This window comes from Bombina bombina, chromosome 11, assembly GCF_027579735.1.
Source record: "Bombina bombina isolate aBomBom1 chromosome 11, aBomBom1.pri, whole genome shotgun sequence".
Taxonomy (NCBI): domain Eukaryota; kingdom Metazoa; phylum Chordata; class Amphibia; order Anura; family Bombinatoridae; genus Bombina; species Bombina bombina.
The window spans coordinates 2,806,515-2,823,324 of NC_069509.1; the positions used below are offsets into that span (position 1 = coordinate 2,806,515).

Here is a 16,810-nt window from a genome sequence, read left to right on the forward strand (position 1 = left end):
TATGTTAGTCCTAGATGTCTGCGGCCTTGTCAGAGATGCGAGCATTTTACCTGCTCTGCTCCCGAACCTGTAATATCTGCCCGTGGACTTGAGTAGCCCAGATGCAGTTTGTTGTTTCATAAAGGCCTCCAATTTTGCTTTACTCGCTATATATGTCTCATAGCTTGCTTTAGTCTTAGCTTGCAAGTAAGATTGGTAAGACAGTCCCAACTGCCTCTGTAAGGATCGATATTTATATTGTGTGTTATATTGCAGCTTCGATACATAGGAAATTATGGCCCCCGCAGACACTGCTTTCGCCGTGTCCCAGAAGAGCTGTGTGTCATCTACATGAGCAGCGTTGTCAGTGGCAAAGTCTGTCCAAGTGTGTCGCAGGAATTTAGTGAATGCCTCTGAAGTAGATAAGTATGTAGGGAATCTAAGGATGTTCCTATTGGACCGCGGCCCCCGGGTTCCCAATGTTAACTCCACAGGTGCATGATCTGACAGTAGGATGTTGTGTATTTTACACCTATGAATGTGGGTGATTAAGTTACAGGCCGTCATGAAAAGGTCGATTCTGGATAGTGTGTGTTTAGCTTTGGACAGGCATGTATAATCTTTGCCTTCCGGGTTCTGCAGCCTCCAGATGTCACAGACCCCCAGGTCGGCCTCCAGCATACCAAAACTTTTTGTTTCATATCTAGCTTTATAGTTTGATTTGGGGTCCCGAAAAGAGTGCGGTTCCAACCAAAGTCTGTCTAAGGTGTGAGTAGGTGAAATATTAAAGTCCCCCCCAATTATCAGGTTTGAGCCTATGTGTGGAGCTAGGTGTCGTGTCAAGTCAGTCCAGAAGCCCATCGCTCTCTGATTAGGGGCATAGAGATTACAAAATACATGTCTCACTGAATTTACCATGGCCTGTACTATCATATGTCTACCATCCCTATCAAAATAAGAATTTTCCACCTTAACTGAGACTTTCTTCCCAAATGCAATGGCTAATCCGCGACTGGCACTAGTATGTGAGAGGAATACTACATGTCCTACCCAATCTCTCTGTAACTTCTGATGCTCTATATCTGTTAGGTGGGTCTCTTGTAATAGGGCAACGTCAGTACCCAACTTCCTAAGATGTGTGAGAATAGCCTTACGCTTTATGGGGGAGTGAATACCTCCCACATTCCAGGTCACTACTTTTAGAGACATGTCAAGTCATAATATGTTTATCAGCAATGAGAGGGAAAAAAAAAAAAAAAAAAAAAAAAAAGGGAGGGAGGGGGGGGAGAAAAGGGGAAAAGAGGGAAAGGGCATGTACGGGGTACCAACACAGTAATATAACATATAACAAAGCAGCGCTCAACCTATAAGAAGGCATAGGTCCAGTATAAAATGCATAGAAAGAAGTAATACACACATGATGTAGTGAAATAGTTTAGGCATAGCAGCAATCAACATAATGTGGGTCTCTACCTTAGAGCAACCTAATCGTTCTAGACCAGACTCTAGGGGCAAAGTAGGGGAATGTACCATAAGAGGCAAGGGGGCCCGGTTACCGTGTGTATGTATATAGGCAGGTATACATAGTAGGGGTATGTGTGTCACCAATGAGTTCCCGGAGCAGTTACAGTAGTAACATTTTCCAGCAGAAATTAAGATAACCGCTCTGTAAGGAGTTATAAGGTAGCACCAATGAATGTTTGCCTTCTGAGGTGTGGGCCGTCTGTATGGTAACCTAGCCAGTTGTCTGATACTATCCCCAGTGAGAATTCCCGCATAGTGCAGTGTTGCATAATTAAACCCGCATATTTGGAGCTCTAACCCCACTAAGCCACATGATGTCAGCCTCTGAAATCTTCTAAACGTAGGCAGATTACCAAACCACAAGAACAACAGGTAAAACAGGCAAAACATATCAATATCTGAGGTAAGATGCAGAGTTAACATCAAATACATAAAAGAAAGGGGTGTGAATATGATATCACCGCCTAGATTGAAAATGGAAGTGGTCACTAGCTCCTGCAAGCGGGATTGGGGGTGAGAGTGAGTTCTCCTCCTGGTGATACCTAGCCGTACCATATCAGCACAGAGGGGAGAGGTGGGTGATTGTATTAAGGGTGTTGAGGGCACCAGACTACCAAACATGTTTGTATGGGGGGATATACAGACTAATGGTGACAGTGGAGGTGGCTGATACCCCAGTGCCTTTATAACAGTGGAATTTTCTAGCCAAAACTAAAGTGAAACCTATGTATGGTATTATAGGATAAGGCCCGTAAGTGCTTATATGCTGGCTCATGGGCCATCTATGTGCAATCCCGCCAAGTGATCTAAGAGTAATGCCTATGAGTAGCCCCGTATCTTGTGGGGTTGGGTGCTTAACCATAAGTGATTGAGGTGTTAACCGAACAGTATTACATAATGGCAACAGAGAGAACCTTCTGCATGTAACTAACTTGTAAAACAAAACAAATAACAAATATAACCAACAAAACAATACAATAACAGTATTCAACATTACCCAAGAGGCATCGTCCAGCCTCTTACCGGAGTCCAGAAGCCCCCCAGGGCAATAGTCCCCTCTATTCTCCGAGGGAGGAGAGCAAAAAACAGATTCAGCCATTTTCTAGCCTTGAGGCCTATGGCAGAGGGAGAGAAATATAGTAGAGCAAACAAAAAGGAAATACTTCAAGTTGGTGGACATTGATTCTGATTTTCAGTGGCTAAGTAGCTCCTCACAGCTTGAGGAGAGTGAAAGATCTTGACACCATATTGGGTTTGAAGACGTAACTTTGCAGGAAACAGCAGTGCCACCTGTCTTCCCTGTTCATGTAGCTGGGTACAAATTGGGGCAAATTCCTTCCTCTGTCTGGAGACATCCATAGAAAAGTCCTGGAACAGGAGTAATTTTGAACCTTCATACAAGAGTTCCCTGTGGGTGCGGTAGGCCCTTAGGATTTTCAGCTTTTCTTGAAAGTTGAGACACTTCAATATGACCTGTCTAGGTCTTGCTCCTGCCTGGTCTAGGGCCCTCTCTGGACCCACACGGTGGGCCCTCTCAACATCTATGGGTAGTATGTCAGGGTGTAGGCCCAGCATCCTCGGTAGTTTGAGTGCCGTGAATTCAAGCAGGTCTTTGCCTTTGATGGACTCAGGGACTCCCACAATGCGCAAATTGTTGCGACGGCTTCTATTCTCCAGATCGTCTATACGATCTTGGAGTGTTTGAGTTTTCTTTACCAGTTGCTTGATTGTAGTTGCTGAGGCGATTTGTCTGTCTTCCACATCAGAAATGCGGGTTTCAGCTTGGGTGAGTCGAGAGGAAAACTGTCGCACCTCGCTTGTAAGCGTGTCTACGCCTGCTTGCAGAGAGTCCATTTTGGGGAGAAAAAAAGATTTTAAAGATTTTAATTCTTGTAGGAGAGAGGATTGTGGGTCAGGGTCTAAGACCCCTCCATGCTCCGAGAAGGTCGAGGTTTCTGGTTGTAATTCAGTGGTCTGTTTCAGCTTCTTTTCATTGGTTTTTGATCTGTGAGTCATGCTAGATTTGGTAGCAGGAGACAGCTTAAAGAAGTACTTATCCACTTTCATTAGAAAGGGGGAGGGAAGGGGATCTTAATGGATGCCACCGAGTTAGGCACAGTATCCGCAGGTTCAGGCCAACACTTGCAGTGACGAGTGGATTTGTGCAGACAGATATCTCTTTAACCTACGGAGTTAATTAGCTATTGGTCAGGGTGCCGGAGGACAAATATGTTGGTGCACCCACCAAGAAGAGATGTCTAGAGGATTGTTTCAGTAGATTATGCTTAGAACCCCTGCGGTTGGCTTGGAGAACAGGAACACATAAGTGCCTAAGTGTAGCTTGTCAGTTGCTTATGGGCCACATGGGTATTCTCTAGTACAACACAGTTCTAAAGTGTAGATGTTGCAGTGTGGGTTTAACTAACTGGTGCAGAATAAAAGAAAGAACTGTTTGCTGAGTTCACGTGGCAATTATAAAGTCCCAAGCAGACTATTCAGCCAGCAAAGTTTCCCATGCGGTTTCACTTAATCCCCTTAACAGTGAAGTGCCTGTAAGCTCAAATTCAGAGTGTTTACTTTACCCCAGGTCCTTATCTGACCCCTTCCTCTCCCCACGGGGTGGTGGATGTAGCTTGATCAGTGCTGCTTGTTACTCGATGTTTCCCCCACCGCGTTCAGCGCGGTATTTACTGTGATCTGTGATCTGCGTCTGAGGGACCTCCAAGATGGCGCCGGTCAGTGAAGGCGTCTAACCGTTTGTGGCCTCCGGTTGCCGGAGCGGGTGAAATATGCTCCGCGCACAATGTTAGACAGCTGGCACTTTGCCTCTTCTGTAAGTCCAGCAAGTCTGGCGTGCGGGACCCGGCAGTTAAATGCCCGAATTTAACTTAGTTATGCCCCGACCAGCGGAGCTCTGTGAGGAGTCGACTGCTCGCTTGGTCCGCCCACCGGAAGTCGTCGTCTGGGGAGGATGTTTATTGAAAACTCAGCATTTACCAATTTGTATCGAAGTGTAAAACTGGTTCTTCTTATACACTTAAGCTTCAAAGAGTTGAATATTGTAGACCTCTCGGCTGCTTATCCACAGGGGTTAGTTATCTTCACTAATTGAACAAATGTTTCCCTTTTGTCCTCAACTTGTCTTAAGCAGTGAGGGGGCAGGGGCTGTAGTGAGACCAATTTATATCAAATTAAATATTAGATAAAATGGAATATTAAATTATGTGATACATCTGTAGTTTATTTAATGTTATTTCACAGGTACCCTGACATAATTTCCCCTTCCAATTTCAATATATGTAGGGCACATGTATTTGAATTGACTTAAAGTCAGTGAAACTTCTTGGTGAGTGTACTGACAGTATCCATCATAGACAATCTTATTATGAAGAGAGTCTGTTATTTTTCGATCCTCACATTCATGCTTATTAGCTACAAGATTTCTTCAGTGCATTTGGGGGATATAATACTTTGTTCGGCCTCTATGACTTGTAGTTGGGATCTAGGATGGCACACTCACATTTGGTTAATATGGACCCATTTATCCATAAAAGTATAATTTTTAGGTATCATAATCTTATAGGCAACTGGAGATATTTTGTCAGAAGGACACTTCCATGATGGAATGAATTTCTTCTCCTTAACCTGATCTCTTCCAAAGTTATAAAGATAAACTTTATCATTTATTTCATATTCCTTTTTGGACATCTGAGATAATAATAGGTTTTAGAGGCAGTTGCAGACTTTCTATGTTACTTTGAGCAAATGCAAAGGCATAGTGCAGGTGCTTCCTTAAGTTCTCCACATATTGATGTGTATTGGCAGCATTTATCAAGTTCTGGTCTGATGTACGGTACAATAGATGTTGAGGTAGAACCATTCTTCTACCCGTCATGAATTCAAAAGGTGACATCTTAGTAGCACTATTTGGAGTTGCTCTTAATGTCATTAGGACTAGAGGTAATTTTACATCCCAGTCTTTACCTGTTTCACTTACAAACTTTGAGGATTTTCACAATGGACTGTTTGTAACGCTCTACACCACCACTAGAGGCAGCTCTATATGCAACATAGAGCTCCCTTTTAAACCCTAGTATTTTCCATATCTTGGTCATCACTTCGCTAGTGAAGTGGGTCCCCCGATCGGATTTGATTCGCTGAGGTAAACCAAATCTGGAAAACACATGGTTGATGAGCAATGCTGTGCATGTTTCAGCACTATTGTTTGGTGCACTGATCTAATTTTTGGGTTTTATGTCCCTTTAAGGAGTTCTCCAGTTATGGCTCCTTGTTTGGCTAATGAATTTGCAAGATCATTGCCTTCCTTATCAGGACCTAGAATCCTGGAATGACCCTTGGTCTTTTTCCAGTGTATGGGTAAACCATTGGGCACCACTAGATTATCAATCTCGCAGAACAATTTGCCATGTTTGACTGGTTTGTTATTAGTTTTCTATATGCCATTTATTTTCCAAGTTGGCAGGTATTCGACAAAACTGTCACGCATATAGTTTGAGTCAGTAATGATCACAAATTCATGAATACCTTGTTCAATAACCATCTCAATGGTTTTTAAAACAGCAGTTAATTCTGCAACTTGACTGGATCTTGGTCCAATGTTGGAAATATTTGGTAATTCATTTGCCCGAGTTATACCAATGCCAGCGACTAATCTGCACTCATTTTCAATAGTGGCATGGTAAGAACGACCATCAACATATACCCAAGGTAATGTTTGACACTGGTCCTCATATTTTTTATATGGGGAAAGCAATTGTTTCTCCAGGAAATTATCTTCTAATAACTCTTCCCCATGATCCTTAGCAGCACAGTCATGGATCTCAGCAAGTCCCTATGTGACTGGATTATTTTTTTTTTGCTTGTGGCGAATTTCTAAAGGCCAACCTTGTAAGGAAATCCAAGCTGTTATGCAGCTATTAGACTGGTTCCCATCTCTTATTCTCTCACTTTGCAGATATAGCAAAGGCTGGTGGGCCATTTCTACAATAATTTTCTCGCCCTGTATATAGCTGTGGAAATTTTGCAGAGCCCATAAAGTAGATAAGAGGGCTTTTTCGCAATCACTAAATTTTATTTCTACTGGGGATAAAGTTTTACTCGCATAAGCAATGACTTTGCTTAAATTATCATGCTTTTGGTATAACACAGCTCTCTGAGGGCTGTCTCTTGAGTCTCACTCCAGTGCCATTTCACGTCCTTCTTTAGAAGAAGTGGCAGTGGTTTAGCTAATTCTGCATAATTATCAATAAATTTGCGAGAATAATTTTTGATACCCAAGAATGATCTCAATTCCTTTAAGTTAGTTGGGTTCTTAGAATTTATTATAGCTTCCACCTTTTTCTTCTGAGGATTTAACCCTTCAGAAGTAACTTCATGTCCTAAGAAGTTTACACAAGTGCAGCACCATTGAGCTTTTTGTAGGGATAATTTGACACCTGCCCTTTTAAGTTGGCTGAGGACGTGTTTAAGTTCTGTGATGTGTTTTTCAAAGTCTGTGCTTTTGTTTAAAACATCAACATAAGATAAGGTCCCCCTTTTCAGTGCATCAGTCATAGCCTTATGCATGAATACAGCAAATTCATGTCCTGAATTTAGGTATCCAAACGCAAGCCTTTGGAATGCATACTGGACCTTTTGGAACGAGAAGGCAAGCTTATACTGGTCCTCCTCATGTACCTTTATGGTCCAATATCTCTGTGCACAATCAATGGCAGTTAATATTTTGGATCCCTGCATCTGCGCTAGGCACTGGTCAATGTATGGCACAGGCCAGCCAGTCATGTATACTCGTTTGTTTAGCTGTCTTAAGTCAGCACACAAAGGCGATTGTCCATTGGGCTTAAGAACACCTAGAATAGGATTGTTATAAGGGCTGTGCACCTGTCTGATAATACCCCTTTCTTCTAGGTTCCTTATGATTTCTGCAAGAGAATCATATGAGGCTAAAGGAAGTCTGTATTGTTTAACAAAGACAGATGGTGCATTATGATCTGTTTGAATTCTTGCAATGTGTAATTTTGTAGTCCCACAGTCATAAAAATCCCTAGCAAAAATATCCTTGTACTCCATCAGTTCTTGTAGCTGTCGGCGTTCATCATCACTGGAACAGCCATTAGTTAAGGAGATTTAATCTTCGACTATTTGCTGAAATCCTGGAAAGATTTCAGGCTTTCCTATATCATAGGCGTCTTCCAACCTAGAGGTGAGATCCCCTTGATTATAATTTACATTGCCCCCATGATTCTGGGTATTGGGGTATTCTTGCTCTTTGATCGGCTGATCAAACACTAGGGAGGCTTCTTCAATTTTACAGATGCCTTTCTCTGAGCTGAAGGGATAAATAGACTGAATTGTAAACAATCCCTCTGGCATAATTGCAAAGGATTGTTCTATTAATTGTTCTTCAGTTAAGTATCCTTCAGGTATTGGTCCAATTATATTATTCTGGAATCCAAAAGTATGCATAAAGGTTTAAGTTGTCACCAAGTCTGGGGAGAATGTTTATTGAAAACTCAGCATGTACTAATTTGTAAAACTGGTTCTTCTCTGCATACACTTAAGCTTCAAAGAGTTGAATATTGTAGACCTCTCGGCTGCTTATCCACAGGGGTTAGTTTTCTTCACTAACTGAACAAATGTTTCCCTTTTGTCCTCAACTTTTGTCTTAAGCAGTGAGGGGGCAGGGGCTGTAGTGAGACCAATTCATATCAAATTAGATATTAAAATATTAAATTATGTTATACATCTGTAGTTTATTTAATGTTATTTCACAGGTACCCTGACAATATGATAAATCTGCCCCCTAGCGTGTTGTTGTGTTTTTTAGATATTTGAGAAAACTCCCCCCTGACCTTTGTGAATGTTTCATTTAAGGAAATCACACAACTTGGTAGTTCAAGTAGAATGATCTCTGTCTACTAAGACTCTTTGACTCCAAGGCCAAGACCCAAAAGGGTGGGCATGAAGGGGTGTCTGGATGGGAAATGCTTTTGCACAAAACATACTCTAGGCACCACACTACATTAAAAAGAGGACCAATTTGGGGGGAAATTACATAACCTGCTTCGAGTGTGGCGGAAAAGGTAATGTCAGGGAAAGTTGCTCTAACCTTCCAGAGCAGATGCAGTTTTGACTAGGGGAGAATCCTCTAAAATTCTCTGGACTACTATGTTTAGCTAGAATTGTGGACAGTCCACATACTTATCAAGGGAAAGTCCAATTAAATAACTAACAGATAGTGGAACTAGTTGACTATGTTAGTGCCTTAACTCTGGTGGCTGATTCAAGCCTGCTCATGTACAAAAGCATAAACCAATAGGTGTGCTTTGTATTCATGGGTGCACTGTACAATATCCTAATGCCAGTGAGGTTCTTGCACAGGGAAAACAGGTACAAATATCAGCAGTAGTAGTACCTCGATTAGACTATCCCCTAGTCATAGGGAGGAACTTCCCTGACTAAAGCCTCCTTTTACAGTCCCCAATAATATTAATGAGATTTTTATTCTTTCACTCACCCTGGCTTGTATGTTGCTAACCTGAAAAGAGGTAAAACTAGATGGCAGTGCAGAGAGAGCAGGTTAAGATTTCATAAATCCGTACGTGAAGCACTGTTGAACGAGGGGGGAAGGGAAACAGTGTGAAACAATAGGGAAGATGATATAGAGGTTGAATAAAAGCAACCTTACAAACATCAGGATAGTGAGGCTAATGTGAGTGACCCAAGAAGATTGGATACTTCATGTGGTAGTTTTGGGGGAGATCAGGCAAATGTCCCATTGTTACAGAATTCTAGGAGCAGAGCGGTGGAAGTGTCACTCAAAAGGTACATATCCTTATTTTGTCCTAAAAAATTATCTCCTTTACGGGGTAGCCTCATATGGCCAAGAAATTGAACAACTAGTCGTGCCTTCCTCCTATACCTCCTATACCCTAAAGGTGCTTGATTTTTCTCACCCTCATCTCAGGGGAGGAAAGTCCAAGAATTATTATTATTCTTTATTTATAAAGCGCCAACAGATTCCGCAACGCTGCCCATAGGTACAAAGATAAAAGTACAACGGTAAAACAATACAATAAAAGACAAAATTTTACAGACAGATGCAGGGGGAATTGAGGGCCCTATTCCCATGGGAACTTACAATCTAAATTGGTTCTCAGGAGGTTCTTTTGGCCAGTTGTGTATGAGCAGATCAAAAGGTATTGTGCTTCTTGCCCGAATGCCAATTATAATCACCAAAACCCAACTAAAGGCCCTGTTCATATCTCTCCCTATAATCGATGTGCCATTTGAAAGGATTTGCATGGACCTAGTGGGTCCATTGGAGAAATCTGCTTTTGGTCACCAGTACATTTTAGTGATACTAGACTATGCAACCCAGTATCCTGAAGCTATTTCCTTAAGCAAGGCATATGCCAAAAACATAGCAAAGGAATTGGTTTGGGTATTCTTACAGGTTGGCATACCAAAAGAAATATGAAGGAATTATGTAAGCTGTTTAGCATACATCCTCTGAGAAATTCAGTGTACCACCCCTAAACAGATGGATTTAACCAAACTCTGAAAGTGATGTTAAGAAAAGTTGCTAGCATGGATGGGAAAGATTAGGATTTACTGCTTCCCTACTTTCCGTCCATGAGATTCCCCAAAGCTCCACAGGCTTCTCCCCATTTAAGCTACTGTATGGGAGGCACCCAGCGATATTCTGGACATACTGAAAGAAACTGGGGAGGAACAGGGTGTCCCGAGAACTAATATGGTGAAACAAATCTGGGAGCATTTTGCTTGAATTGTTCCTCTTGTGTACATGGAACAGGCTCAGGGTACCCAAAAACTCCACTATGACCAGAGGGCTACAGAGAGACTGTTCCAAATGGGGAACAAGGTAATGGTTCTAGTCCCAACCATCAAAAGTAAGCTTCTTGCATGTTGGCAGGGACCATATGAGATTTAAGAATAAAATGTACCCAATGAATTATAGGGTTAGTCAGCCAGATCGCTGTAAGGAGGAGGCAGTGCTACATGTAAAAATCTTTAAGCCATGAACGGATAGAGAGGCCTGTAAGTCACAGTGGGTGACAAACAGGCTGATACCCTGACCCTAGAGCAGTCAGTATCAATTTCTACAGAACTGACACCTTTTGTAAATGCTCCACTATTATTTATTGGGCAGGTGATTTACTCTTGTCACTGCCCCATTAAAATGGATGCACACCAATAGGGATAATAATTCAAGAGTCACCAGGTGATTCTTGTCCTTGAAGCCTTTTACCTTTTTGAGGTGAGACACAGGGTAGGACCTCTTCATGTTAATGCTGATGCTCTGTCTAGGGTGCATGGGCTTATGATGGCAGCCGCTTTACACGCCTATGTTAAACTGAGGAGGGTGATGTATGACAGAGTCCAGGACCATGTATATGTCAGTCAGAATTATAAAGAGGAGTTTATTCTGATTGTTAAGGGGTTAAGTTTTTAGGTCAGCCAGTACACCTGTTCCTTGATAATTAGGCCCAGCATTATGTTGGAGCTCTGAGAGAGCAGGAAGGTATCTCTGTTTCAGGCTGCGCTGGGAGGGTGTACTTGGAGACCTGTAAAGTAGCTGTTTACCTGCAAAGCTAAAGGATTGGTGGGAAACTGTTTGTTTGTTTTATACAGGTGGTGAGAGACCACAATCCATTACTCATGGGAATTACCTTCCCTACAACTTGGAGGAGGCAAAGATTTCCAAACCCTAAGAGCTCTATATAACCCCTCCCACCTCACACATACCTCAGTCTTTTCTTTGCCTCCGCTAGAGGTGGTTAAAGAATTAAGCTGTGCATAATTTTCTTCAAAAAGAGGGGTTTTCAGTGTATTTTGAGGCCCAGTTTCCCCTCAGTGAGCAGTGCTTGTCAGAGAGATGTACTTGGGGTATTGTTTATGATTCTTTTATTCACCTCATGGGAATTTCTTCATAAACGTTCCATAATCGGTTGCAGGACTTGTCTGTTGCCTCCCTTTATGGATCTACAATATACTCCTATTCCATAACTTATACTAATATATTTTAGTACTGGTTTGACTGTCTGCTACATAGATGGTGGACAAGTATATATATAAGACACTCTATGGCTATGTTATGGGCACTATGTGTTACATATATATATATATATATATATATATATTTCTTTATATATGGCCCTGGAACAGAATCTTTCTTTGTTATTCCCCTTATAGTTATTTTGCGTCAACCTTTGAGTTTCCGCACATCTGGTTAGTGTTCATTGCGTTAGTGCATAGTTTTCTAATAGGGGTATTTTTTGTTGTCACTTGTCGGTTAGCTCACGCTGGTCAGTTATGTGCACGTCGGGTTAGTAAACTCGCCATAGTTCTTAATTATGGTATTTTTCAGTCACTCGTGGGGTTAGCGCACGCTTGTCGGTTATGCGCACGTCAGGTTTTTGGCATGCGTTTTTTCCTTATAAGAGGTAATTTGACTTAATGTGCATTCCACTAAGGTGGATGTTGTATTTAAACTGTAAGAATGCTGAAGTACCTTCCTCAGCTCATTTATGTGACTCATGTTTAAATGTGTTGTTGCAGTTAGACCAATCTAATGCTGTTTCTGTGGGTAATAATGCTACTTCTGTTTCTTCATTACAGGAAAATTTTGAGGAACTGTCACCTAAATTGAGATGGTTAATTATAGCAGCAGTATCTGAAGCTATGGCTGCTCTCCCACCTGCAATCAAGTGTTTATGGTCAGTACAGGTTTCTCCTTCTACCAGTACTATGTGCCCTGGGGCCAGGGATACTGTTATATCTTCAGAGGGTGAAGAATCTTTATTTGATGTTGAGCCCTATATATTTTTTTAAAGTTGAACGTATTTGTTCACTTTTAAATAATGTCTTGAATACTTTAGGGGTTAACAATCCCAAAGCTTCTGATGACAAACCGTGTAATCATTTAAATCCATTTTTTTCCAGAATAAGAAATAAATAAGTGGTTTCCTCTGAACAGAAACAGAGTACTTCTGGTTCAGTTTTGAGACCCAGTACTAACTAGAATAAGTCTAAGCCGGCTAAGAAGACTAATGCATGAAGGTGTGGCCCCAATCCTGTGTTTTTGGTAGGTGGCAGGTTAAACCCCTTTAAGAGGCAGAGGGATCGATTTATGAAGCAGTGGATGCTGCTTCTGACCCACTCCGCTTCAGGTCTGCCTGAAGCAGAAGTTAAGAAGCAGCTGCTCCTTAACTCGTCCACCACCTTTGAAGCTGCGTACAGCAATCAGCCCGATCACATATGATAGGGTTGATTGACACCCCCTACTAGCGGCCGATTGGCCGCAAATGTGCAGGGGGCGGCATTGCATAAGCATTTCACAAGAAATGTTTGTGCAATGATAAATGTGGACAGCATATATCGATGTGCGGCAGCGGATCATGTCCGCTCGCACTATAATAAATCGGCTCCTTAGTTTTAGTCTGTCCTAATTCTCTGGTTACTGTTCAAGTTTCTTCAGGAACATCAGATAGAATTCAGACTAGAGACTCTCATAGAAAAGTTTAATCTGTTCTATGCACTAACCTTTCTTTTATAAGTTCAGTTTCTCTTCAAGTATCTCCTGAAACTGGGAATCAAGATTTTGCTTCTAAAGATCCTGTCAATGGTAAGGAGGTACAATAGGTCTGGTTTCCTCGGGAGGTGAGGTATCCAATGTTGATTCTGGGTCTCTGTGCAAACTTCAAGGCTCTTTGGGTTTAGCATCTTTTGAAAAAAAGTTTATTTTGCTCTTGCAGTAAGACAGGGCCACAGAAGTGACATGATAACCATCTGAGGGGAACTCTGTTTCCTGGTGATAAAGGTGATGTTTTGAATTTCCTCTTAGCTAAAGAACAGTTGTTGTCTGGCTTTTCATTCTAGGGATGATCATCTGGGAAATTAATTTTACTTTTGCATGATGTACCGAGTCCACGGATTCATCCTAACTTGTGGGATATTGTCCTTCCTGACAGGAAGTAGCAAAGAGAGCACCACAGTAGAGCTGTCTATATAGCTCCCCCCTTAACTCCACCCCCCAGTCATTCTCTTTGCTGGCTCTAAGCAGGAAGAGTAAAGAGAAGAGGTGTTAAACTGTTAGTTTTATTTTATCTTCAATCAAGTGTTTGTTATTTTTAAATGGTACCGGTGTTGTACTATTTGCTTTCAGGCAGGACATAGATGAAGATTTATGCCTGGAGGATGATGATCTTAGCATTTGTAACTAAGGTCCACTGCTGTTCCCACAGAAGCTGAGGAGTACATGAAAACTTCAGTGTGAGGAACGTTTTTTTGCTATACAGCAATGAGGTATGTTCAGTCATATCTCCTATAGGAGTGGTTTCTTCTTCAGCCATTGTTCAAGCGGATATTGAACAAACTTCTCAGGCACTTGGTAAGGATCATAGTATTAGTAGTTGTTCTTCTACTTCTCTTGTTGTTTTAGCCTGTGTATCTGTTGATATGTCCTACTCAGAATGGTTTTCAAGCTGAGCCTGGGAAGAACAATAGTGGTTTTGGTAGTCATGCAGTCATTTAAAGGGAAAGTGTACCCTGATGTTGGAAAGATACTTTTTTTTGTTATTTAAATGATATTGCACATAAGCTACAGTTGCCTGGCTCTCCTGGCCATGTTTGCAATGGCCTTACCACAATATGCATAGTATATATCAGCAATTAAGCACCGCACTACAAAGGTCTGAACACACAACACATGTTAATATATTTACAGTAAATATCAGTAATTTAGCATTGAATTAAAAGAACGTCTGCACACACAATAAATGTTTATATAGGCAAAGTATGGGCTCCATTTATAAAAAAAACAGATGGACCAGCTTCACGTCCGGGAACCCAGTCCACCCTGCATTGTGGCGAGCGGGCATAATTCGCTGCCCGCAGTTAAAATTGCAAATTATATTTAGTGCTCCACTTGTAATCGAGCCCAGAATGTTTACAAAAGCCACCACTGAGGAATGAGACCTAGAATATTCACATGAGCCACCACTGAGGAATGAGACCTAGAATATTCACATGAGCCACCACTGAGGAATGAGACCTAGAATATTCACATGAGCCACCACTGAGGAATGAGACCTAGAATATTTACATGAGCCACCACTGAGGAATGAGACCTAGAATATTTACATGAGCCACCACTGAGGAATGAGACCTAGAATATTTACATGAGCCACCACTGAGGAATGAGACCTAGAATATTTACATGAGCCACCACTGAGGAATGAGACCTAGAATATTCACATGAGCCACCACTGAGGAATGAGACCTAGAATATTTACATGAGCCACCACTGAGGAATGAGACCTAGAATATTTACATGAGCCACCACTGAGGAATGAGACCTAGAATATTTACATGAGCCACCACTGAGGAATGAGACCTAGAATATTTACATGAGCCACCACTGAGGAATGAGACCTAGAATATTCACATGAGCCACCACTGAGGAATGAGACCTAGAATATTTACATGAGCCACCACTGAGGAATGAGACCTAGAATATTCACATGAGCCACCACTGAGGAATGAGACCTAGAATATTTACATGAGCCACCACTGAGGAATGAGACCTAGAATATTTACATGAGCCACCACTGAGGAATGAGACCTAGAATATTCACATGAGCCACCACTGAGGAATGAGACCTAGAATATTCACATGAGCCACCACTGAGGAATGAGACCTAGAATATTTACATGAGCCACCACTGAGAAATGAGACCTAGAATATTTACATTAGCCACCACTGAGAAATGAGACCTAGAATATTTACATGAGCCACCACTGAGGAATGAGACCTAGAATATTTACATGAGCCACCACTGAGGAATGAGACCTAGAATATTTACATGAGCCACCACTGAGGAATGAGACCTAGAATATTCACATGAGCCACCACTGAGGAATGAGACCTAGAATATTTACATGAGCCACCACTGAGGAATGAGACCTAGAATATTCACATGAGCCACCACTGAGAAATGAGACCTAGAATATTTACATGAGCCACCACTGCGAAATTAGGAAATTACTATTTCAGACAAAGTGTAGTTGCAGGTGAGACTAGGGTAAGAGGTGTTAGCAGTTGGAACAGTGAGGTCCTTATATCACTATATTGGTCACTGATTAGGTCTCATCATGTGCATTGTACACAGCTCTGGTGTCCGTATCTACTGAAGGATATAAATAATCCAGACAGCTTACATAGGTGGCTACAAAACTGGCACGTGATCTAATACAACTTACAGGGAAATAGGTCAAGACATTAATTTGTATAGCTCAGAGGTGAGAAGGGCTGAGACTGAAATCACAGGGGTGTAAAGTCAAAATTAAAGTGTGGGGTATTATATGCAGAGTATTTATTAACCCTTCACTTTATCACTGACAGCCACACCGGCCCTTTAATATGTATACTCTGCTTTCCAGACATTTTACCTCCCTTTCCCCATCTGTCTCTCAGGTCTGCGGGGTCTCATGCTTGCTGTGATGCTTGCGGCTCTCATGAGCAGTCTCGCATCAATATTCAACAGCAGCAGCACTCTCTTTACAATGGACATCTGGACACGACTGAGACCTCAGGCTGCTGAGCGAGAACTCTTAATGGTGGGAAGGTGAGAAATGTGATATGTGAGTCCCCCTTGCTTTCTAAACAATAGTGTTACCTGTGTGCTCCACCCTTACTATACCATACTGTTACTTACTCGCTTCACTCTTCCTATACCATAGTGTTACTTACTCACTTCACTATTACTATACCATAGTGCTACCTACTTGCTTTACTCTTACTATATCATAATGTTACCTACTCGCTTCACTCTTACTATACCATAGTGTTACTTACTCGCTTCACTCTTCCTATATCATAGTGTTACTTGCTCGCTTCACTCTTACTATACCATAGTGTTACTTACTCGCTTCACTCTTACTATACCATAGTGTTACCTACTCACTTCACCTTTACTATACCGTAGTGTTACTTGCTTCACTCTTCCTATATCATAGTGTTACTTACTAGCTTCCCTTTTACTATACCATAGTGTTACTTGCTCGCTTCACCCTTACTTTACCATAGTGTTACTTACTCGCTTCACGCTTACTATATCATAGTGTTACTTGCTCACTTCACCCTTACTATACCATAGTGTTACCTACTCGCTTCACTCTTATTATACCATAGTGCTACCTACTTGCTTCACTCTTACTATATCATAATGTTATCTACTCGCTTCACCCTTACTATACCATAGTG

General features: G+C 41.6%; 1 protein-coding gene across 1 annotated transcript in view; it reads left to right on the top strand.

Annotated features, from left to right (window-relative positions):
• SLC5A2 (solute carrier family 5 member 2) overlaps nucleotides 1-16,810 on the top strand; it is a 520,185-nt gene that overhangs the window by 361,607 nt on the left and 141,768 nt on the right. The window contains exon 7 of the mRNA XM_053694827.1: nucleotides 16,022-16,172. Coding sequence (XP_053550802.1) covers nucleotides 16,022-16,172 — 151 coding nt within the window. The remainder of the gene's footprint in view (nucleotides 1-16,021; nucleotides 16,173-16,810) is intronic.